Source organism: Humulus lupulus, chromosome 9, assembly GCF_963169125.1.
Source record: "Humulus lupulus chromosome 9, drHumLupu1.1, whole genome shotgun sequence".
NCBI classification, from domain to species: Eukaryota; Viridiplantae; Streptophyta; class Magnoliopsida; order Rosales; family Cannabaceae; genus Humulus; species Humulus lupulus.
This window is the reverse complement of record NC_084801.1, coordinates 1,604,031-1,628,943: the sequence shown is the minus strand read 5'-3', so window position 1 is coordinate 1,628,943 and position 24,913 is coordinate 1,604,031. Positions and strand designations below refer to the sequence as shown.

Sequence of the window (24,913 nt, the reverse complement as noted above, 5' to 3'; positions counted from 1 at the left end):
CATCATTTCATTTAAAAAAACTCCAATCCAAAGTGTCATAAGCCTTTTGAAGATCTATTTTTATCATACAAGTAGATCTAGCACCTTTCCTTCCATAATCTCTCACCATATCTTGACATATCATTATATTGTGAGCTATATATATTCCTTTAACAAATCCACTCTGATTTTATGAAATAATTGAAGGAAGAACCTCTCGAAGTCTCGAGCAAATGAGCATTGTAGCTATCTTGTATAGCACATTGCAACAAGCAATGGGTCTGTACTCACTCACATTCTTGAGGAATTTTGTTTTGGGAATAAGATTCACTATTGTTGTATTAATCTCCTTAAGAATTCTACCAGTATGAAGAAAAGATAAGACTACCTTAACCAAGTCCGGACATGTAATGTCCCATGTGTGCTTAAAGAAAGCACTATTGTACCCATATGGACCCGAAGCCTTCTCATCAGGAATCGAAAACAGAGCTGCTTGAACATCATCTTTAGTGTATTATGATGGTATTAAATGATCAAATCAAATGTACGCAACGGAATATATGGACCCATTTTAATAAAATTAATACCAGCCAGGATCACACACACACATACACACACACACACACACATATATTAAATCACATACAAATAGATCAAGGATTATCTCTTGTAGCCTATCAAGTGTCCTTGAGTCTTTTTGTATAAATCAACGATCTTCCTATCCAGTGTTCTTAGATCTAACATCCTGATCTTCCAGATCAATCCTCAAACACACAAGGACGTGTGTGGGCACGTAAGATTCAAAATGTTGATTTATGTGACTCCTTAGATGTACTCGATACATGAGATCTAGAGAGTTTTTGATAGAGAGAAGGTTTAGAATAGTTTTCAGGTTTAGAGAAAACTATCGCTTTAGAGAGAGAACCTGTATTTTTTTTATTCACAATAATAATTAAGCATTCTTTTGAAAGTCACGTATTATCGGACTTATAAATACTTTAATCTAATTAAATAATCTTTATTTAATTAAAATATAATTCTAATTAAATCCGATTAGATATTTTTATTTAATTATTTAAATCATATTTAAAAAGAATAATTGAATAACTGATTAAACAAAATTATTTGAAATTCAAAATTCAAATCTCAAGTATTAAATCCCTGATGCTAGGCGCCACACACTGCATTGTACAATGTGTGTCGCCTAGCCCTATTAGGGTTGCCCTAATTTTCTCATTTGTTTATTTAATCAACTTTTAAGACAAGATATTTATCCCAACATAAATATTAGTTAATTTAAAATTAACTTTATCTTAAAATATCAGTTTTAAATTAAATAAATATCATATTATAAATAAGATATTTATTATTATCTCTTTATATTAATCCAAACAAGATTAATATTAATTTTAATCTATAGTTTTTCAAAATAAAATATATAGTTAATTAATTAATTCATAATTAATCGATTACCCATAATTATCAATTAATTATTTCCTTTGCGCTGAAAAATTAGTTCCTCTGCAATTTAGTCATTTCTCTTTACAAATCTTTCTTTTGACATCCTTACCCTTGACAGTGTAGGACAAAGATGATCTGGGGACCATGGACATATCATACGAAGGTCCAATAAACCATATTATTAATTAAACTATTTAATCTAATAATCTCATTTATTAATTCCATGATTACTCCACTATAAATATAGAATTGCACTCTAAGTATTTATAGAATTATATTTACAGAGTTTTCTCTAGTAGTCCATTGATATAATCAATATATGTAGTTCTGTCCTCCATTATTGGTTCATTAATTAGAGCTGGTCAAAATTACCGTTTTACCCTTCTAATTACCTCTTGATCCTACTATTAATTCACAAGCGAATAATTAATCTATAATCTAATTATAGATTTGAGCTCAATAACTATTCAGGTCCAGAATCAACCCTTAAGGGAACCAATATTCAATCCGTTAGGAAATCATGGATATTGAATCTCCAAAACAAAAGTCATTAGCCTCATTATTCTAAGAGACCTTAACGAGTGAATCAAAAGATCCATTAAACATAAACAGGAGTTCATGAATACTCAGGATTTAGACTGATCTACAAATGATCATCTATTATGATAAGAATTAAATTTTTACGTCAAACGAAAAATTTATAAAAATAATTAATTCTCATCTGTCATGTCATGTATAATCTCTATTATATGCAACACCTTTACTAAGATGTCTATCCACATCAGTAATCCGAATCTAGATTGCTTGCATCTCGTATGCTTAGCAAACCGTACTAGTAACCATTCATTAAAGATTCCTTACTTTAATATGTTACTCACTATTTTATTCATTATATATGATCTTAATTCTCTCATACTAATACAAGATCATATTCTCATGAATGAATAGGGAATTTTCTTGATATTATTATATAATCAATTCAAACAATAATTATAACATTCAAATATAATAAAATTGTACTTTTATTTAAAACCAATAAAATGTCTTTACATGCTTTTAGGGCATTAATCCTAACATATTCCTTCTACAAAAATTCAGCATGTTGCTTGTAGGATCTTAAAATTTAAATCTAGATGCATGCTTCCTATTATTTTTCCAAACACATAATAGAAACATAGAATAACACGACATACATATGAACATTAGATTCGTAAATTAACATAAACACAATGATGTAGAAACTTACGAATACGCAGCGGAACTGGAACAACTCCTTCCTTCAATTTCTCTAACTCTTGATTCCTTTCTGTAGCAGAGTATTATCAAGAGATTGAACTAGATCAGCAGCACAGTCTTCCTCACCAAGCCTTTGATCAATCTAGAACTAGTGTGGGCTGGTTCTCAACACATGAAATAGAGATCTAGAAAAGAAGAAGAGAAAGTGGCTAAGAAAGGATTAGAGTGTCTAGGTTTTCACTTACCCAATGAATCAACTGATACTGACCTATGAAAACCCTAGATATCATATTCCTTATATAGACAACTTAATGGGCTTTATTTAAATTTAAATTTTGAATTAATTAAAATAATAAACAAAAAGATAAAAGCCTTGGGCTCCCACAAATGGACTTGCGCCCAATACTTTTATTTTGAATTTAAATCCCAATTGGGCCTAAATTCAAAACCTTTTATTTATTTATTTATTTTAATTAATTAACTAAATCCTTATTCAAATTAACTAATTATAATTTGAAACTTGATTTAATTTTTATTTATTTATATTGACACCAATTTATCAATATTAATAAATTTACCCAAAGATTCTTTTTTATTCTCTAAATCTCATATCTCTATAAATTTTCCAAAATTGACCTAGTCAACTTTAAAAAAAAATCCTAATTGATAATTAAATCAATTAATTGAGACATTCTAGATGATTTACTCAAAGGTGATGCGGGGACCATGGATCCATGAAATCAAGCTCCAATAAGTTACCGTGAATTTATTTACGAATAATTTCACTACCTTATTAATTTCTCGTGACTCCACTATAGACTTGGAATTGAACTCTTGAATTCATAGAACGTATTTTCCAAACCATAAATACTTTATCCATTGTTATAACCATTACAGTTAGTCAATCCTCTATCGATGACTTACTAACAAGCTGGGTGAAAATTACTGTTTTACCTCTCATCAGTATTTTATCCTTAACTCCCACTAAGTTCTTTATAAATGATATTTCCGTGAACTTAATCACAGAAATGAGATCTCAATCATTTAACCTTTTGAACAAAGCAATTAAGGAAATCATCTTTTCACTTCTCATACAGAAGTTATAGATTTCATATCTATGAATAATACTCCCACTCAATTTCATTACTAAATCTCCAAGATGTAAGTATGGGCTAGACCGTAGGGTAAGCTGGTAACGAACAAGTCAAAAGATTTAAATAATATAATTAGCAGAATATTATCACTCAGAATTAAGATCGACTTAACCTGTGGTTAACATTGTGATATTGATTAGATTCGATAACAACGATACTTATTTATCAATCAATAATCAATATCGGCCCTAGTCCGATGTAACCAAATACATCCGATCATATCTACTTGGTCAATGCCTTGGACAAGACATCACACTCCTAATGTGTAAGTAGATCATATTGTAGATTTCCTAATCAGTGAAAATCCAATGCACTGATCTAATCTAGGACTCGTTCTTTTGAACATATAATTACAACTATAATCCATTGTGACCTAGTCACCATAATTGTAACTATCCATATGTTCAAGATCTTATGAATGTTTGTATTAATTGAATAAATATGTAATAAAACAAGCGAACAATGCAATTGAATAAACAAAATGATTTCTACTTCTTTTATTGATAATAATAACGTGTTACATAAGAAATATGGTTTTATTAAGGGCATAAAACCCAACAACTTTGTAACTAGCTTCCCTGCCTGCACCACATTAGTCAGCAGTGATTTCCTTCCTTCTTGGATTGTTCCCAACAAAGCTTCATAGAACTCCTTAAAAGCCTGACCTTATACTTCTCTGAATCCTTAACAAACACATCCCTTTTACCTTCTCTGTTGATCTTTGTTAAGACTGCCCTTAATCTCTTCAATTTGCTAACTAGAAAATACATTGGAGTCCCATTTGTATCTTCATTCCAACTCTCAACCAGCTTCCTATGAAAATCCTTATTGCTACTCCAAAAATTGAAGTATCTAAAAGGTTTCCTAGTCTCCTAGACTGGATAGATAGTCACCAAAAAATGGACTATGGTCAAACTTTCCCTCTAGGAAAAAAATGACCTATGCATTGCCATACTTATCCAACCATTTCTCATTAGCAAGAACGCTATCAATTTTGGCATAAGCTCGAGCCCTTCCTTCTTGTTTGTTGTTCCATGTAAAATAGGAACCCGAAAATTTCACATCTTCTAACCCACAATGCTCCACACATCTCTGAAAAGGAATCATTTCAAAGCCATCTCCACGATAACTCAATCTCTCAGCAGTTGATAAAACTGAATTGAAGTCCCCCATTACAAACCACGGGTAACTTGTCTTAGTACCTATTTTCTTCAAATTTGTCCATAAACTCTCTATTCCTTTCAGATCATTGAAATCATAACTATTGTGTAATGCCCTGAAATCTCTAATGTGGTTTAATGGTTGGATTAGTAGGCCGGGATGGCCACAATTGATCTATTATGCCATTAAACTATTATATGCATGTTTATGTGAATTATATTATAATATGATGTTAAATGCATGCATGTGGGTCCACATTTCATTACAGGGGTATTTTGGTAATTTGGCCCGTTGAGGGTATAATTGTATATTTGTATGCATGTCGGTGATATATTGTTGAGGCCACATTATAATGTAGATTTTTTCGAGCTATTCGGCATGAGACGTTCTTTGAGTGCAAATTAGCGGTTTAGTCATAATGGGATTAAGTTCGAGGCTCGGGGTGAGTCTCGGGGTGATTTAATGATTAGAGCGTTGTTGGGAATTAAAGGATAACATGATATAAATTATTGGTATTTGAGAGTATCGAGAACAATGGGAATTGGAGGGTGTTAATTATGATTAACGAAATAAGTGGAAAATGACGGTTTTACCCTTGGGAGTCTTTAGAAATCTTTATTTGACCTAGGGGCAAAATAGTCTTTTCACCCCTAAGATATATATATATATATCAACTCTTGGACTGTAGAAGCTTACCAAAACAGAGTTGCTGGTTTTCCTTCAACCGATTCTCATCCTTCCTCCTTCCTCCTTTGGAGTTTTTTATCCCAATTTGAAGAACTAAGCTAGGGAATCAAAGTTTGGAGCTTAGGACCTTAGTTCATCCATTGAAGAGGACTCAAATCCAACTTGAGGTAAGAATTCATCCATGAATTTTAGTTGTACTCTGTTTTTCTTATGGTTTTTCAGTTGAAGAGTTTGAGGTGTCTAGTTGGGAATCCATGGAAGTTTTTGAGTAAGATTGCTTGGGTTTTGATGAGGTTGGGGTGTAGATGAAGTTTAGGGGTTGAATGGCATGTTTAGGTGATGTTTGGGGCTGGTTTGAAGGGTTGTTTTTCAGGGGAAATCGCAGGGGAGGAAACCAGGAGAAAGCTGGTCTTGCAGGTGGCGCCCCAGTGCTAGGCAGAGCAGAGAGCTGGGTCTCTCTGACTTGGGGAAGCGCCCCAGCGCTAGTCCATTTTCCAGCAAGCCTATTTTAGGGCTCAGGATGACTTTTAAGGCTCGAGGATGGGTTCCTTTAACTCGTTTGGGTGGATAGGGAGTCCTGAGAGTGCGAGATTGATCCCGGGAGTGAGGTTTTAGATTGTGAACCTCTTATTGATTTACTTTATTAATGGATTCCAATTGGTTATGACTAGGTGATCGCTGAGGAACTAAAGAGCAGATCGTTCTCAAGGGTCGTTCTTTTATTAATTCTCGCTCGAACCCGAGGTAAGAAAACTGCACCCTATGTATATGACATGCGTGGTTATTTTAGAGGCATGTTGATTGTTAAATGTGGACATTGACTGCATATTAAATGCTTAGCAAATCTTGCTTACTTGTGTATGGCATTGACTAGTTAGAATCGGCATTGGTCGCGTGTTACTGACCTAAGAGCCAAAAACGGCATATGCGTCATGAACGCAGAGTCGATAAAAGATTAGATCTAATAGACATCGGCATTGAATGAATCATATGGAGCATTAATGCTGGACCGACCCTAAGTTTGATGAAAATTATGAGTGCTTGTCAAGTCTATGACTAGTTACTCAGAGCCAGGGCCAAAGGCCTAGGTGACTGTTTGTCACATGGCTAAGGGAGCAGAATCCCACAGTTGTGACTCTATGGTCACTCGGTAGGTTTATGTTGGTGACTATTTCATTAGATACCTATCTTGTTTAAGCTAATGAAAGGATCACTTATTTGTATAGGGAACGAAACCCACCTTAGTGACTTTGCCATTGTCACTCCTTTATTTTGGACTAGAAGTCATGAATGATTATTATGATCATTGTTGATATTATATTCATGCAGTATTAAGTTTTCTTGCTGGGCTTTGGCTTATGGGTGCTATGTGGTGCAGGTAAAGGGAAAGAAAAGCTCACCCAGCCTTGAGTGGAGAGCTTAGGTGGCAATGTGTACATATGCGGCCGCTTGACCACCACGGCCAAGGAGTTCTTAGGGGAATTAGGGGGTTTACCCTATTTTTGCCGCTTAGATCGGCGGGTTATAAATTTTATACTGTAATGACCATTTTGTATCGTAAATAACTTGTAAACATTTTTATGGGCCCATGAACAGTTTTATGTTTTAATTAAAATATATCATTTCCTTTTGATTGACTTTCCACCTTAACCTATTGATGACTCCTAGAAGCACGTTTTTAACCAAAGAACTCGGTTAGCGAGTTAAATCACGGTTCAAAGTTCACCGTAACTGTCTTGGGGTAACCAGGGCGTTACATATTGTAACTTCACACTTTTCACCCCTTTTGGAATTGACAATGAAGTGCATCCATTGGCTAGAGCTTCCTCGAATATTAACATCAAAACTTCTCGGATTCCAAGCCACAACAATCCTACCATTAGGATGATTTATCAAATTTGTTGTGAAACACCAACCTTGAAACATATTAAGGTATAAGGTTCCCATTTTGGTAGCCTTAACCCTAGTTTCTAGGAGACTAACAAAACCTATTCTTTTGTTGGAAATCATTTTCATGACTTCCCTTTGCTTGTTATTTTTGTTAAGTCCCCTTACATTCCAACCAAATAACCTATCCATTTATTAATGGATGATCTCCCCTTCCATTAATAGTGGCCCTCATCTCCTTTAAAACTTCCCCAACTTGCACTTCAATAGATGATAGTTCTTCTAGAGCAATAAATGAATTACTCACATTCACTTCTTTTACATTTTCTACTAAGACTCTCTTCCCTTTAACTTGTTGAAAACCTTCTTCATCCTTCCCACTTGTGTTTTTCCCCTGTGTATCCTTCCATGAATTCTCTTGTTAAGCTGCCTTTTGAACCATTGTATTCTTCGGTTTCCAAATTTTTGTTGGCACTCCTTGAATCTTACTCTTCCTGCAAACTTCCTTAGTGTGTCCTATCCCCTAGAAATGAGTGCATCTAAGTGGTCTCCATTCATAATAGACCTCAACATACACATATTCCCCTTTTTTATCTTCAAATTTAATTCGTGCATGCAAATCTTGTGCAATAAGCACCCGAGCATATTGTAATTTCTCCCTAGCCATTGTTGCTCTGTCTTGCCTCACCATCTTCCCAATTGTTCCAACTATTTTTGCCATCGTTCGTTCTCCCCAATATTTAAGCTCAAGATTACTTAATTGAGCCCAGATTGGAATTGTCAAAACTGTCTCTCTAGTAAACTTTGAATCTGGATCCCACCTTTTCATTATGATTGGCTTCCTGTCAAAGAATTGGTAACCTCCATTCAAGATTCCACCTCTAGCTTCTACAAAATGAAATTGGATTAGGAACATCCCCTGAGCTAGTAACCCTATCTTATCAATTCCCTTGTCTCTCCAAACTCTTTGAAAAAATCCTTCCATCACCGATAGAGGAGGGTGAGCTCCCAGAACATAACACACTACGACAATGCTCCAGTAATGAACCTCCTATGTCTTCTAAACCTGTCTAGACACAATTAGAGTCCTTCCTCTGTGCATCCTCAAGATCTATGTTCAAAATAGGTATAGAATTAGGTGTAACTGATTTCCCCTTAGTGATTGAGATGTCGCCTTTCATGACTCCCAACCAATCGGATAGTGTTTTCTTAACTACCGAAGCTTGCTTCAAAATTTCCTCATCTTTCTCTGTTCTTCTCCCTGGCTTAGCTGCATCTGTCTTCAAATTTTCTTCATTTGGAGTGTTCGAATAATTCTTGCCAGCTTCATCCTCCTCTTGATCAGAAACCTCAAAATCGATGGCCTCCACTCTAAGAACTTTGGCAATGGATTTCATTTTCTTGACTAGATCTGTAGATGGTGGCCCTCTCTTCTTCCTCACCAGTGTTTTCTTCTTCAGTTTCGATCTCCCCACCATAGCTCTAGCTCAAGCTGAAGAGAGAGCAAAACTTCGGTCTATTTTCTTCCCCAAACCTATCACATCGTCAATGACTCAAGAATTGATATGATAGTTGAAAAGATTTTGACCAAAATTGAGTCTACAATACTATTTTGATCCATTTTGTAAAACACGAATTGTCATTTAACAAAAACACATGAATCAATCACATATTGGGGAAAAATATAAGGATGAAAATTGTATTTTCCCTTTTTTTATTAACAGGAAATATTATTGCTATCAAGAATTGATACACTCGTAAAACCCCTAAATAATATAATATTCATGTAACCATATATCGTCAATACTCACATTTTAACTATCATTTTTAATGTGGCCCTTACACAACATGTGAAAAGTGGGGTTCAATTTGAATTTTTGCCAAACAAGATCACATGATCGAATTGTCATTCTATATCTATATATGTGGCTAAGGCTACCTTAGAATTGTATGGTCAGTGTAGAAACACAGTTTATTTTTAGCTAAAGATGTCCTCAAAATATGGTTCGAGAGTCAAAACAATTGAGGAAAGTGTGACACAATTAAGACTTAGAAGAGAGTAAAATAGTTTTTATTATATTTTTTTTAAGGAGTTTTTTTTTTTAATTTTATGAAATGATTAGGCCGATAAAGTAAAACTAAAATATATATAGGTTTATAAAAGCTTAATCAGGAAATTACAAATTTATTTCATAAAGAGACGACCCACAAAATTGCCAACAAACAATATGAAAACGAATTCTAAAGCAATTCGATTAGCTAACACAGCATAGGTTCAACTTTGGGCATAGAAGGACCAAGTCTGCGCTAGGGCCACCTACGTCGAAGTAACCCATACATTACATGGTAGAATCTAACAATTCCTATTGATATTGATATGAGAATTGCTAGGTATGCACATTTTTTCTATGGGGATGGGCCTTGCGGGGAGCCGCCCTAATGGGGCGGGGAATCCCAGTCTAAATTGGGAATGGGGCGGAGATAGAGATAACTTTCAATCTCTGAATGTTAAATGGGTTGGGGATAGGGATAGCACACCCCGCCCCGATGGGGCATCGTTTAAATTTGTATATATTTTTGTAATATTTTATATGTATTTATATGTTTTTGTAGTATAGTAGTAACCTTTTTAATATTTTAAATTTTATTTAGGATAGTGTTTAATATTTTTAAATAATAAATATTGTGCAATATTTTAATTTACATATAATTTATGATTTTTATTTTAAAATTTTAATTTAAAATTTATTTTTTTAAATAAATGAGTTCCTCATGGGGATTCCCCGCCCCAATAGGGGATTCCCCACCCCATCCCCGACGGGGAATAAGCAGGGATGGGGCGGGGACGGGAATTAAAAATATAAATAGAGACAAAGACGTGGGGAACACTCCCTGCCAATTCCCTACCCCGTGTGCATCACTAAGAATTGCTAAAGGGTACTCTGGTGCCCAACACCACAAGTATGTGACACCTCATGTGAATTAATAACTATTATGAGGTATCGCTAATTAATTATGGGTGTCACCTCATGTGGTGTTGAGCACCTTAAGATACCAAATATCAACACTATTGATATTTAAAATAAACATTTCAATATTAATTTGCATGTAGTGTGGGACCTTGACTTATTAGTGAAGAAAATTACTTTGTCTAATACTACAATTAATGTCACTGGTCCACGGCCTCTGACTCTGTCTCACGACCCTCGACTAAAATGCTCCATTTCAACTTACCCAAAATAACAAAACGTTTGGGCCGAATATTTTAATCCCAACAACTACAATTAATGTCACTAGTAGCAACTAATAAATAATGCATGTACATCAAGCCAAGCACTTGCTCTGACGATCACTACATACGCTGATCAACAACAATATGGCTTCACAATCACAATGTAGTGTTGCTGCACTGTCACTGCTTATGCTCTTTTTCTTCTTGGCACCATTCCTATGGAAAGCCCAAGCTGGCGTTACTCTTCCAACGGCTGAAGGTGAAAAAGCTCTCTCACTTTTCTTGTTTTTGTTTTAATATTAACCCTTTAGTGATCGAAAAGCTATAATAATTGCTAGCTAGCTACCTACTTATTAACTGCCTTGTGTTGGTCTTGTTCTTGTTCTTCTTTTGATCACTAAAGGGTTAATCTTCTTCTTTGGTTTATAATTATTATTATTATTATTATGCAGTGGAAGCCATTAAAGAAATAGCTGCACAAATGAACAAGACAGATTGGAACTTCGACGACCCTTGTAGTAACGAAACGACTGTTGATAAACCACGCACACCAAAGTACATCAATGAAATCATATGCAATTGCTCCATCTCTGCTAATAATGAATGCCATATCCAAAGCTTGTAAAATCCTAGCTCTTCCTTTCCTTGTTCATGGTTTTACATATACTACTTGTATCATCATGACATCTTTTATATATATATACATATGCAGTAATTTTTCAGGCCAGGATCTTGATGGTAAGCTTCCGTCGTCACTATGGAGGCTACCTCACCTTAAGTCAGTGTATGTAAAATCAAAGCTTTTCATTTTTCACTCTAGTTATAATTGTATACAAAGGGAAATTTGAGTTTGGATGTTTGATAAATGTTATTATTTAAAGAAAATGTTAGACATATTAAAGATTTTAAAATAATGCTACTTTTTAGCACTTTATTCAAAATATCCTTAACATTTTCGCTTCACTTTTCACTCCTCATTTCTCTCTTATCTCTTCCATCTCTCTCTTAGTTCACTATCTCTTACCTCACAGCACCACCAACACCACCACCACACTAAATACTGTATTTCGAATAGATCTGGACATGATTTTTGGGTTTTTTTTGTGATTTTTTTTCAGATTTGAAACTCTAAAATCTGCAAAAAATTGACCTTGCTCGATGGTGCTCGATGCCAGCTCGATGGGGCCTTCAAAATCATGATTTTTCATGAAAAAACGACTTTGCTCAATAGTGGTTCGATGCAATTCTTGCAAGAAACATAATTTTTCATTCGGATGTCTGTTTGGGATGATTTATTTTTTAAATTTTGGTATTTTTTCAAGATCTACATGTTTGACATGCTCATATGCACATTTGTGAAGTGTAGCACTTGTAAAAAATACAAAAGTGCAAACATACCTCATGTTTAAGACATCTTTTGGTATGTTTTCAAGTTTTAAACTTCCAAAATGTGCATATGAGCATGCCAAACGTGTAGATCTTAAAAAATACCCAAAATAAAAAAAATCACCCCAAACGGACACCCGAGTGAAAAATTATGTTTCTTGTAAGAATTGCATCAAGTACCATCTAGCCACAATCGAGCAAAGTCGTTTTTTCATGAAAATCTTGATTTTGAAGGCCCCAGCGAATGGTTGCTCGATAGTGCTCGATGGGGCCTTCAAAATCAAGATTGTTCATGAAAAAATGACTTTGCTCGATGGTGGTTCGATAGTGGCTTAATGTGATTCTTGCAAGAAACGTAATTTTTCACTCGGGTGTCCGTTTGGGGTGATTTGTTTTTTTAATTTTTGTATTTTTTCAAGATCTACACATTTTACATACTCATATGCACATTTGGGAAGTTTAAAACTTGAAAACACACCAAAACATATCTTAAACATGAGGTATGTTTGCATTTTTGTATTTTTTTCAAGTGTTATACTTCACAAATATGCATATTAGCATGACAAATATGTAGATATACACATTTTACATACTCATATGCACATTTGGGAAGTTTAAAACTTGAAAACACACCAAAACATATCTTAAACATGAGGTATGTTTGCATTTTTGTATTTTTTTCAAGTGTTATACTTCATAAATATGCATATTAGCATGCCAAACATGTAGATCTTGAAAAAATACCAAAATAAAAAAAATCACCCTAAACGGACACCCGAGTGGAAAATTATGTCTCTTGCAAGAATTGCATTGAGCACCATCAAGCCACCATCGAGCAAAGTCATTTTTTTTAATGAAAAATCATGATTTTGAAGGCCCCATCGAGTTGGCATCGAGCACCATTGAGCAAGGTCGATTTTATACAGATTTCAGAGTTTTCAGATCTGAAAAAAATTACAAAAAACCCAAAAATCATGCCCAGATCTATTCGAAATGCAGTATTTAGTGTCTTAAGTGAAATAAACATCATTATATTTGAGAAACAATTAATTACCCATAAATTTCTACCCAAAGAATCATAAAAATGTATGTTTCTTTGGGTATATTGTGTTTACCTATCGAAGTTATAGAGGTTTTTCTAGTGTTGGTGGTAGCGTTGCTGCCGTGGGTGGTGGTGTCATGAGGTGAGAGAGAATGAACGGAGAGAAGAGAGAAGTGAGAGGAAAATGACAAGGGTATTTTGGGTAGAGTGTCAAAGAGTGATATTATTTTAAAATCTTTATTATGCCTAGTATATTTTTTAATTAACACCCTCTACGATGCATTGAATGTGAAATTTCCCTATACAAATATATTCATACCTTTCAGCATTATGCTAATTAATAGTAGTTGTGTTTCTTCTCCATTGTAGTAATTTAGAAAGGAACATCCTCACTGGTCCGATACCAAGAGAATGGACTTTGACAAAGTTAGAAATCCTGTAAGTTTCCATAATTAGGCATAACATTCAATATCAAGTTGTAAAGGCTTAGTAATGGATGGCAGGAATGAATGTTATGCTGCAGGTGCATTAATGCCAACAATTTATCAGGGCCAATCCCTGCCTACTTAGGAAACATAACCACTCTCACATATTTGTATGCTCTTTCTCTTAACCTTTAATTTCTCTATTTTAAACTCCTTTCATTTGTTTTATATTTTATAATAACAAACTCTCACGTTCAGGGCCATGGAGAGCAACTTGTTTTCTGGAACTATTCCCTCTGAGCTTGGGAAATTGGTGAACTTGTATTATTTGTGAGTATTATTCCTATTTCTTTTTTTGTTTCAAAATTAAGAACCATTTGACCAGCCAATAATAAAGTAAAAATGACATTAATTAATTTAGTCTTAATTGAAATGGTGTGGCTGAAGGAATCTTAATGCCAACAATCTCACTGGAGAGTTCCCTCTGGCTCTCACTAATCTCACCAACTTAACTATACTGTAAGTGCTATAAGTAGAACTTCATAACTTAATTGTTCTAATTAATTATGTCACAGTAATCTTGACAAATGTTTTCTCATTGTACGCAGTAGGATCAGTAGTAACTACTTCACAGGAAGGATGCCTGAGCTTGGCAATTGGAAACAACTTCAGATATTGTAAGAATATCTTTGGTTTTCAAAGTTTATGAGCAGTTTAATATATTGATTGTACATTATGCTACTCTTGACAGAGAGATGGAAGCAAGTGGTTTCAACGGGCCAATTCCTTCTAGTCTTTCTACCTTGGATAAGATGACAGAAATGTATGTTTTCTTTTCATTTGGTATCTACTTAACATCTTGATATGTTTAATAACTTCATTTCTGATATGAGACTTTCTTTACAGAAGGATTACTGACTTAAATGGGGAGAGCTCGTATTTTCCCAACTTGACAAGAATGTCAAACTTAAAAAAATTGTAAGCTATACATAAACTTTTGTGACTGAGATCAACCCTGTATTTGAAAATTTTAACTTATAGAACCATGTTCGAAAATGCAGGATGATGAGGAGCTGTAATTTAAAAGGACACATTCCTTATTACATTCATGATTTGAAAAAACTAGTTACCTTGTAATTCTTTGATTCACTTGTCAATTTTTCTACTTCTGTGCAACATTTTGTTGTTGCCATGAGGTAATGAACATCTAAGATCTTTATTTTGCAGGGATCTTAGCTTCAATAAACTAGATGGGCAACTTCCAAATTTTGAAAATTTAGATCAATTGTCCAAAATGTAAGTAATGCAATGGAAGAATGCATCAACGAAGGACCTTACAAGTTCTCAAAACTTCCCTTCTTTTTATTACCGTTTTCTTTATAAAATGCTAACTCACTCACTTCTGTTATGCTATTGTGTTTCACACTGAATAGGTATTTAACAGGTAACTTATTCAGTGGGCCAATTCCAAATTGGATGATTATCAAAGTTAATACCTTGTAAGTTACCAATATTTTGTTTTATAGTCTCAAGTTTCTTATTTTTTACTATGTGAAAATATGCTAAGATAAGATTGTTGCTTAGATTAGATCCTGGTTTCTTACTGCAATTTCTTACTGCAGCAATATAGATATTTCTTACAATAAGTTTTCTAAGGAATCTGAACCATCTATTTGTAGAGATACTTTGTAAGAGTTCCTCTTTCTCTTTCTTTTTTATTTCTATATTCGCTGTATAACAATCATGTCAAACTGAATATACTTGTGTTTTTCATCAGCAATCACTTTCGAAGCTCATCTGGACAGAATAACAACTCGTAAGCTTTAGAAAACTATTGCAACAAAAAGAACATTATCTTATTTCATGATGTTTTTACATTACTAATGCTTGTTTTCAATATGACTGATACAGAAACCTCAACAAGTGTCTGGCTCCATGTTTAAAAGGTAAATAAGTCTCACTCAAAACTATAACCATTTCTTCTGTATAGTTTTAATCAACATTGTTTGTTTGATCTTTGATGTGTAGATTATTACTCATTGCATATAAATTGTGGTGGAAAACAAACTACCATTGGAGACATAGTGTATGAAGGAGATGAGGAACCGGTTGATGTTGCAAAATTTTTCCAAAACTCAGCTGCCACATGGGGATTTAGCAACACCGGTGATTTATGGGATTTTAATAGTACTAAAGTAACAGACTACATAGCAAACAATGTATCTGTTTTGAAAATGAACAATTCTGAGCTTTACACAACCGCACGCATCTCGCCTCTTTCGCTAACTTATTATGGCCGGTGCTTAGCAAATGGAAATTACACTGTGAAACTTCATTTCGCAGAGACGGTATTAAGAGACAACAGATCTTATTACAGCCTTGGAAGACGAATATTTGATGTTTATGTTCAGGTGTATATTCTTGATTTTTGCTGTTTTTATCTTATTATAGCAGTATGTGAACTTATATTTGATTGAGTCATTATAGGGAAAATTGGAGTTGAAAAATTTCAACATTGAAAAGGAAGCTAAAGGAGTTGACAAGGCATTTATCAGAGTAGTTAAGGCAGTAGTTGTGAGTCATAAGACACTAGAGGTTCGCCTCCAATGGACAGGGAAAGGAACAAGGAATATTCCAAGACGAGGAACATATGGTTCTCTTATATCAGCTATCTCAATAGAGTCCGGTAAGTAACTTGTATATATTATATATTTGAGAAGAACATAGCATGTTTATAGTGAAAGTGAAATTGGTGTTTTCTTTTGTAGATTTCAAACCTCCAGAAAATAAAAAAGAAACAAAGTTCATCATCATTGGAGCAGTTTTAACTATCAGCCTTCTTTTGATAGCTTTAGGCCTTCTTTGGTGGAAATGTTATATTGAAAGCAATGAATCAATGGATGAAGGTAAACGAATATACCTTTAGAAAACAAATTACACACACATATATATATATATATAGGATTTAAAAAGTATGGAGTTGACATATTCACCAAGAACACAAGTATAAATTTTCATTGAATGTTGTATTACAGTTCTGAGAGGATTAGACCTGCAAACTGGTTTCTTTACCTATAAACAAATCAAGGCTGCCACTAACAACTTTGATGCTGCAAACAAAATTGGAGAAGGAGGATTTGGATCAGTCTTCAAGGTTGTATAGTAAAACTAGCATTGGCTTGTTTTCTATTTTTACATATAATAATAAAGCTGATGGCAGAGAATGAAATACTCAACTGAATGCATGCCAAATTTTTATTGCAGGGTGTGCTATTAGATGGCTCTATTATTGCAGTTAAGCAACTTTCTTCCAAATCAAACCAGGGCAATCGAGAATTTATAAACGAAATAGGCATGATTTCTGCTTTACAACACCCAAATCTTGTCAAATTGCATGGATGTTGTATTGAAGGAAAACAACTATTGTTAGTGTATGAATACATGGAAAACAATAGCCTTGCACACTCTTTATTTGGTAAGTTTAAAGTCTATATTATTAGTTGCCTTACTAATTAAGGCTAAATATTTTGCTACTTTGATGAATTCATTCATTAACTGGCATATTTTTAATATTTAAAAGGTTCTGGAGAAGGTCAACTGAAATTAGAGTGGAACACAAGGCAAAGAATATGTATAGGCATTGCAAGAGGTCTAGCTTTCCTGCATGAGGAATCAGCATTGAAAATTGTACATAGAGACATCAAAGCCACAAATATACTACTAGATAGGGACCTTACCCCAAAAATATCAGATTTTGGTCTGGCCAAACTAAATGAAGAGGAAAACACCCACATTAGCACAAGAGTTGCTGGAACTATGTGAGCTTTATCTTTCTTTTAGCTCTTTAAATTGTAACATTTAGACTATATATCATGGAAATGATACTAACCATTTGTTCCTAACATGTAAATTTATCTAAATTAATGATTGATTGTTGTTATTGCAGAGGATATATGGCCCCAGAGTATGCATTATGGGGTTACTTAACAGATAAAGCAGATGTATATAGTTTTGGAGTTATGGCTATGGAAATTGTGGCTGGCAAAAACAACATGAAATATCGTCCAGATGAAAACTTTGTTTGCCTTCTAGATTGGGTAACACACAATTTCATAACATGTTCTTCAGCTCATAACTAATTATTTCATATTGGTAAGGGCTTCTTGGTAAAATGGCCTATTTTTTTAAGTCATTTTGTACTCTAGCCTAGTTTTAATAATTCTTTGCAAAATGACCTCTCATAATTTAGACAGGTAGTCGAAAATTTAGACAGGTGGTCGAAAAATTTAGACAACTGGTCGAAAATTTTTGACAACAGGTCGAATTTTAGACAGAGACCATTTTGCGAAAAATTATCAAACGTAGGCCAGAATGCAAAATCATTTAAAAGAAATAGGTCATTTTCACTAATTTCCCTATTGGTAATGGTTTATCTTCTTCATATGCAGGCCCTTTTTCTACAACAAAAGGGAGATATAATGGAGCTGGTGGATCCAAAGTTGGGGTCCAAATTCAAAAAAGAAGAGGCAAAAAGAATGATCAAGGTAGCTCTATTGTGCACAAATCCATCACCTTCACTTCGCCCCACCATGTCAACTGTAGTGACCATGCTTGAAGGCCGAACTACCATCCCTGAACTGGTCATGGATTCAAGTATTCTTGATGATCCATTCAGGTTCACCGGGTTGCGAGACAAGCTTGATCAGATTTCACAACAAGCCTCTAGTGAATCTCATAGCCTTCTTGCCCAGTCGTCTAACTCATCATCATGGATTGATTCTGCCTCCGCATGATCTCTTTATCTTTATTAATTGTTTTACGTGCATGTAGCTATGTGGACTATATATTTAGGTACGTACTTGAGTTATTAGAGTGTAAACTAGAATTTATATATTAGCAAACAAGAAAATAAGAAAGCTATCCTTGTATGATTTTATTATTCATTTCCATTTGTCGTTACTATAAAAAAAATCAGTTAAAATTTGTATATATAAATGAAAATATGTTGATAGGTATTAATATAATAATTTAAAATATATTATAATGAATCGTGTAAAAATCTCAATCTCTACACGTCTTTATATAGGCCTTAGGCCCCAAAAAAAAATTTGAGACCCTATATTTATAAGAAAAAATAATTTGGGCTATATTTTCAGAATAATTTTTTTTGGGCCTTATTACTATACAATTTTAGGCCTTTTAAAAAAAATTGAACTTTATTTCTCATGAAAAAAATTGTGGGCGTTAAGCTTTTGTTGATCCGGCCCTGTTTTATACATACTAACATATTATAGTCAATGGGAGAGAAAAGTCTTGATTGAGTGTGACCCTGAAAAAGTCACACTAGGGCCCTCAAAGACTTTATAATTAATTTTCATAACATCAGCTAAATTTCAAGCCTCCCCAGTCAGCTCACTACTATCTATCAGTGCTTTCAAATTTGTTTATTTTGATTTAGTCTTACCGTTCTTTGTTATGAAAATAAAAAGAATATGTTTAAGTCAATATGTTGGAAATTCAAGTCATCTAATTGTAATTACATGATACATGGTGGTAAATTGAAAAATAAATAGTTAAATTAGAAGAGGCGATAGTAAAAAATCTCTTATTTGTTTTATAATTATATTTTTTTAAGGGATAATTGCGGCATAAGTACCAAATATTTGATTTTTGTACGCGACATAGACTCAATATTTATTTTTAGTGGTAATAGTACCCAAAGTCAGTAAAAGTGTAGTTCTGTCAGTCTCCTCCTTTAGGTCTGTTAATAAGCTGACTTGGCAGACACGTGTCACGTTTTTATTGGTCCAAATCATAATTATTTTAAAAATATTATTAAGCTGGACCAATCACAGAGTGACACGTGTTGGTCTAGTCATCACGAAACAGAGACCTAACGGAGGAGGCTGACAGAATTACACTTTTATTGATTTGGGGTATTATTTCCACTAAAAATAAATATTGGGTTTATGCCGCGTACAAAATCCAAACATTAAGTACTTATGCTGCAAATACCCCTTTTTTTAATTATAATTTATTGTTTTTGAAACACGCAATTGTAAGCTTAACATCGCAAACTTACAATCGGAGAACATTAATTTAATTTAACGTTTAGCATTAATAAATTAAAATAAATATTTTCAATATACAAATAAATCCTATTAATTTCAAAGAAAATAATAATTTAAATTTATATCTAACATTAATAAAATTATATTTTCATGTCTCAATCACAATCCTCAGTTAACTTATTATTATTCACTAGCAATTCAAATGGATAAATATATTACCGAGATGAAATACTGAATCAAATTATACAAAACTACTTAACAATATAAATTAGAGAGAATTTAAAAAAAAAAAAACTTTTTAAAGCTATCAAAATTATTATTTGAGAAGAGAATGTGTATGCACTAAACATATCCATATTACGATAAGCCATAACATAAATAGTATCAAAAAAGTATAAAATATAGAAGTCTCAACTCTAAATTCTTCTAGGTAGTATTGAAAATATGATATAAAATAGATTTTTTTAGGACAAACATTTAAAACAAAAATTTGTTTAGGATAAAAAGTCAAAACAAACTAGTCATAATATTTTTTTCAATTCAAACAAATTGTAAACGTAAAATTAATGTTGCTCTTGTTTTTTTTTTCATTGCAATGTATATTAATTTAATTTTTTTTTCTTTCAAATATATACATTTTTGTTTAAAAGAATATCTATTTAACAGTGTTTTTTATTTTTGTTTTTATATTATAAGTGCTCATAAGTCAAGTTTTTTTTTTATTGTTTTTGTTTCTAAATTCCAAAAAATATATGTATGATTTTATAATACCAATTAAATTAAATAGTAAAGAAAAGTTTGGGAGCGACATTAGTAATATCTACTAAGAGAAATGATATATGCACATAAAATATACACTTAAATATTACACACAGTGATGTGACAGTTTAGGTTAGTCAATTACATTTATTAAAATTGGAACTCACTGTTTTAAAAAAAATAACACATCAATATGTGTAATATTTTAGTGCATATTTTAAATGCAAATATCATTACTCTTTGATGTCGTTATGGGGTGATGCAAAAGCTAAGTTTTGTAATTGTAAGAGTTCGTGGTTCATGCATGTAACTTTGATGTATACTTTGACCCTTAGCTAATAATTTATATTTTAATAGTATGTCATCACTGAATAAACATATAACGACTCTTACATATGGTCGTAATTATTATAATGGTGGGTTCCACTTTGAAATTTCTTGATCATATATTCAATGTGAATATGACATTTTCCAATTTGAATATGTCAAGGTAATGAAATGGAGACATTGTATTCGCTTATAGGTGATCATTTTATGTTAAATTTCACATTTCCTACTAAATTTTATGTACTTTATAGTTAACATATTTAATGTTAAAGTTTCCTAACCGATTAACATTTTATGACTCAAAAGACTTATGGATTTAACATTTAACATATTTTATGATTTAAATGTATATTATAAAAGTTTTTTTTTCAATTTGGGAATAATATATATTCATGGTGTTTTTTGCTTCCTTCTCGGTGATTAGTGTCGCAAAGCTGGAGGAAATTATGAATCCATGGTGCTTTTTGCTTCCTTCTCTGTTAATGCAGAGTAAACTGTTCATTGATAGCTTGATGTTAAAGATTCATGCAGCAGGAAAGATGGCGCATCAATTCACATGGCGTCGCAAACAGAAACATGAGCTCACTCAGTCAAAGAGAAGGGAACAAACATCATCTTCATACTATATTTGTTTCTATCTAAAATTATAGTATTGTACACTTAATATTTACTTTTTTTTACAGTGGGGATTGTGGTGTGTATGCTGTCAAGCATATTTGTTATACACTCTTCAGACTCTGCAATCTGTTAGTCTGTTAGGAGTTTGTTATTCGTTCTAATACAGTTTGTTAATCTGTTTTATTTTCTAACAGATTTGTAACAACTCTTCTAACTGTATTTTTCAGCTTCTTTAAGCTTCTGTATTATTCCTTTGTAACATATATATACTTCATCAAATCAATAAACGAACAGAGCTTTTCTTCTCCATTTTCAAAATCTCAACTGGTATCAGTGCCCTAGGTTTTTTTTTTTCCACCTCCTCTACACCTTCGACTCACCCAAAATCGGCTTATGTCTCCTCTGTTGAATCCTCTTCTACTACTAGCAATAAATCCTGTAATTCTCAATGTAATACTCCATGTAATCTGTCCACTAATGTTGCTGCCTTATGGCATAATAGGCTTGGACACCCATCAAAAGTTGTTTTGCGAAAAGTATTGAATAAAATTCATGTTGACTGTTCTGTTTCTAATGTTCAGTTCTGTGATGCTTGTCAGTATGGAAAAACACATTTAATGCATTTTTCTTCTTCCTCTCTTAAAACATCAGCACCACTCCAACTGATTCATTCTGATTTATGGGGTCCTTCACCTCACTTATCTCCTGAAGGGTATAGATACTACATTTTATTTGTTGATGATTTCACAAAGTACTCTTGGATATACCCTTTACATCAAAAGTCAGAAGCATTCAATACCTTTCTTCTTTTCAAAACACTGGTTGAAAAACAATTTGACTTGTCTATAAAAGCTCTCCAAACTGACTGGGGTGGTGAATTTCGCCCTTTCCAAAAACCGCTTCAGCAATTAGGCATTGTTTTTCGACACCCCTGCCCTCACACTCATCAACAACAGGGTCGAGTAGAACGTAAACATCGTCATGTTACCGAAGTTGGTCTTACCTTGTTAGCTCAAGCTAAACTTCCATTAATTTTTTGGTGGGATGCCTTTGTTTCCGCTGTCTATCTCATTAACAGGCTTCCCACAATTGTTTCTCAATATCAATCACCTTTTGAGTCTTTATATCATTTTCCACCTGATTACTCACTCCTAAAAGTGTTCGGCTGTGCTTGTTTCCCATTCCTTCGTCCTTACAACTCAAATAAATTTGAGTTCAAAACATCAAAGTGTGTTTTTCTTGGATATTCACCTAATCATAAAGGATATCGGTGTCTTCATCCCACTGGTCGAATCTATATTTCTCGAAGTGTAAACTTCAATGAATCAGATTTTCCTTACTCTGAACTTTTTCATAAAATCAGTCATCCCTCATACTTCAAACAACATTATTCACAACCTGTGTTTGTTATACCATCTCCTCCAGCCTCCTTAAATCTGTCCTCTAATACCTCTAACACTACACCACCTTCACTGCATCAACAAAATCCATCTCATGATTCTCCACTTTCAACTCCTTCACAAGTTGGCATTCCACTCTCCCCTGAAGTAGAACGTGCTAGTGATTCTGATCTGCACATTACCGAGGTAAGTGTTTCCTCTATAACTCCCACTTCATTTACTACAGACCCTGTTATTTGTCATAACCCAGCATTTATTCCTCCTGCTCCACCATCATTGCCGCGTGGTCATTCCATGCAAACAAGGTCTAAATCTGGCATTTATAAGCCCAAAGTTTACACAGCTGCCTCCCAACACCAGTTTCTTTCAGCTGAACCAACCTCAGTCCGAGAAGCCTTAACCATTCCTGCTTGGAAAGATGCGATGCAAGTTGAATATGATGCCCTTTTACGCAACAAAACATGGAGTTTGGTTCTAGCCCCTGACAATGTTAACATTGTTCACTGTAAGTGGATTTTTCGCACAAAGTACAAGGCCAATGGCACCTTAGACAAGTTTAAAGCACGTTTGGTTGCCAAAGGGTTTCAGCAAACACCTGGCCTTGATTTCACAGATACTTTCAGCCCAGTTGTTAAAGCCTCAACAATCAGAGTAATTTTCTCTATTGCAGTCACTTATGGTTGGGATATTCAGCACATTGACATCAACAATGCCTTTCTCAATGGTCAACTTCATGAAAGAGTATATATGAGGCAGCCCACTGGTTTTACAGATAAGAATTATCCACATCATGTCTGTCTTTTGCACAAGGCACTCTATGGGCTTAAGCAAGCCCCTAGAGCTTGGTTTCAACAACTAAAGTCTACACTTCAAAAATGGGGCTTCAAGTGTTCAACTTCAGATTCCTCACTGTTTTACATCAACAAAATGGGCTGTTCACTGCTACTTTTAGTGTATGTTGATGACATACTCACAGGAGCAAATTCCTCATTAATATCTCAGCTTATTCATGACCTGAATACACATTTTGCCTTGAAATCTCTTGGTTCAGTCAATTACTTTCTGGGTTTTGAAGCTCTTCGTACACCAGCTGGGATTCATCTAACTCAACAACGTTATGCCTCTGAGTTGCTTATCAAATCCAGCCTTCAAGATTCAAAACCAGTTCCTACTCCTATGGTTCTTGGAAATAAACTAAGTCACAATGACAGTCCTTTATTTGACAACCCAGAAATTTATAGGAGTATTATTGGAGCTTTACAATATCTTACACTTACTAGACCTGATATTTCCTTCTCAGTGAATAAGTTGAGTCAATTCCTCAAAGCTCCTACTCAAAATCATTGGAATGCTTGCAAAAGAGTTCTACGTTACATCAAAGGGACCTTAACTTTTGGACTTCATTTCAAACCTGCCAAGTTCTTCACTTTAGAAGCCTTTTCCGATGCCGATTGGGCCTCCAGTTTAGATGATCGCAAATCCACAAGTGGTTTCTGTTTATTTCTTGGTGGTAATTTAGTTAGCTGGGCTTCCCGAAAACAGCAAGCAGTTTCTAGATCTACAACAGAATCTGAGTATCGTTCACTAGCTTCCACTGCCACTGAATTGGTCTGGTTACATGCTCTTCTTCAAGAAATTGGCGTCTCTGTCTCATCTCAGCCGCCTATTCTTTGGTGTGATAATCAGGGTGCGCAGGCTCTTGCTCTCAATCCAGTGTTTCATTCACGCACAAAACATATCGAAGTCGATGTTCATTATGTTCGATCTTTTCTGGCTGATAAAAAGCTGGATATTCGATATGTTCCTTCTGAAGAGCAACCTGCCGACCTCTTCACTAAACCCCTCTCGTCACCCCAGTTTGACTATCTTTGTCGCAAGCTGCATTTAGCTGACTCTAACTCCAGCTTGAGGGGGGCTGTTATACACTCTTCAGACTCTGCAATCTGTTAGTCTGTTAGGAGTTTGTTATTCGTTCTAATACAGTTTGTTAATCTGTTTTATTTTCTAACAGATTTGTAACAACTCTTCTAACTGTATTTTTCAGCTTCTTTAAGCTTCTGTATTATTCCTTTGTAACATATATATACT

The 24,913-nt window shown here is 33.9% G+C and overlaps 1 protein-coding gene across 3 annotated transcripts; it reads left to right on the top strand.

Moving 5' to 3' along the window:
* The first annotated feature begins 10,853 nt into the window (after positions 1–10,853).
* LOC133801912 (probable LRR receptor-like serine/threonine-protein kinase At1g07650) lies at positions 10,854–18,593 on the top strand. 3 transcript variants are annotated; one of them, XM_062240135.1, is made up of 24 exons: positions 10,854–11,056; positions 11,250–11,418; positions 11,510–11,581; positions 13,595–13,663; positions 13,749–13,820; positions 13,909–13,980; positions 14,098–14,169; positions 14,259–14,327; positions 14,402–14,473; positions 14,557–14,628; positions 14,712–14,783; positions 14,878–14,946; positions 15,084–15,149; positions 15,273–15,338; positions 15,428–15,466; positions 15,562–15,596; positions 15,679–16,061; positions 16,138–16,336; positions 16,419–16,556; positions 16,686–16,804; positions 16,915–17,125; positions 17,231–17,468; positions 17,597–17,747; positions 18,099–18,593. In XM_062240135.1, exons 1-24 carry the CDS (start codon positions 10,942–10,944, stop codon positions 18,441–18,443), a joined length of 2,985 nt encoding a protein of 994 aa, XP_062096119.1. In that variant the 5' UTR covers positions 10,854–10,941; the 3' UTR covers positions 18,444–18,593. The 3 variants fall into 3 exon arrangements, with proteins under 3 accessions (XP_062096119.1, XP_062096121.1, XP_062096120.1); XM_062240137.1 differs by lacking the exon at positions 14,098–14,169; XM_062240136.1 differs by lacking the exon at positions 14,712–14,783.
* Positions 18,594–24,913: the final 6,320 nt, after the last annotated feature.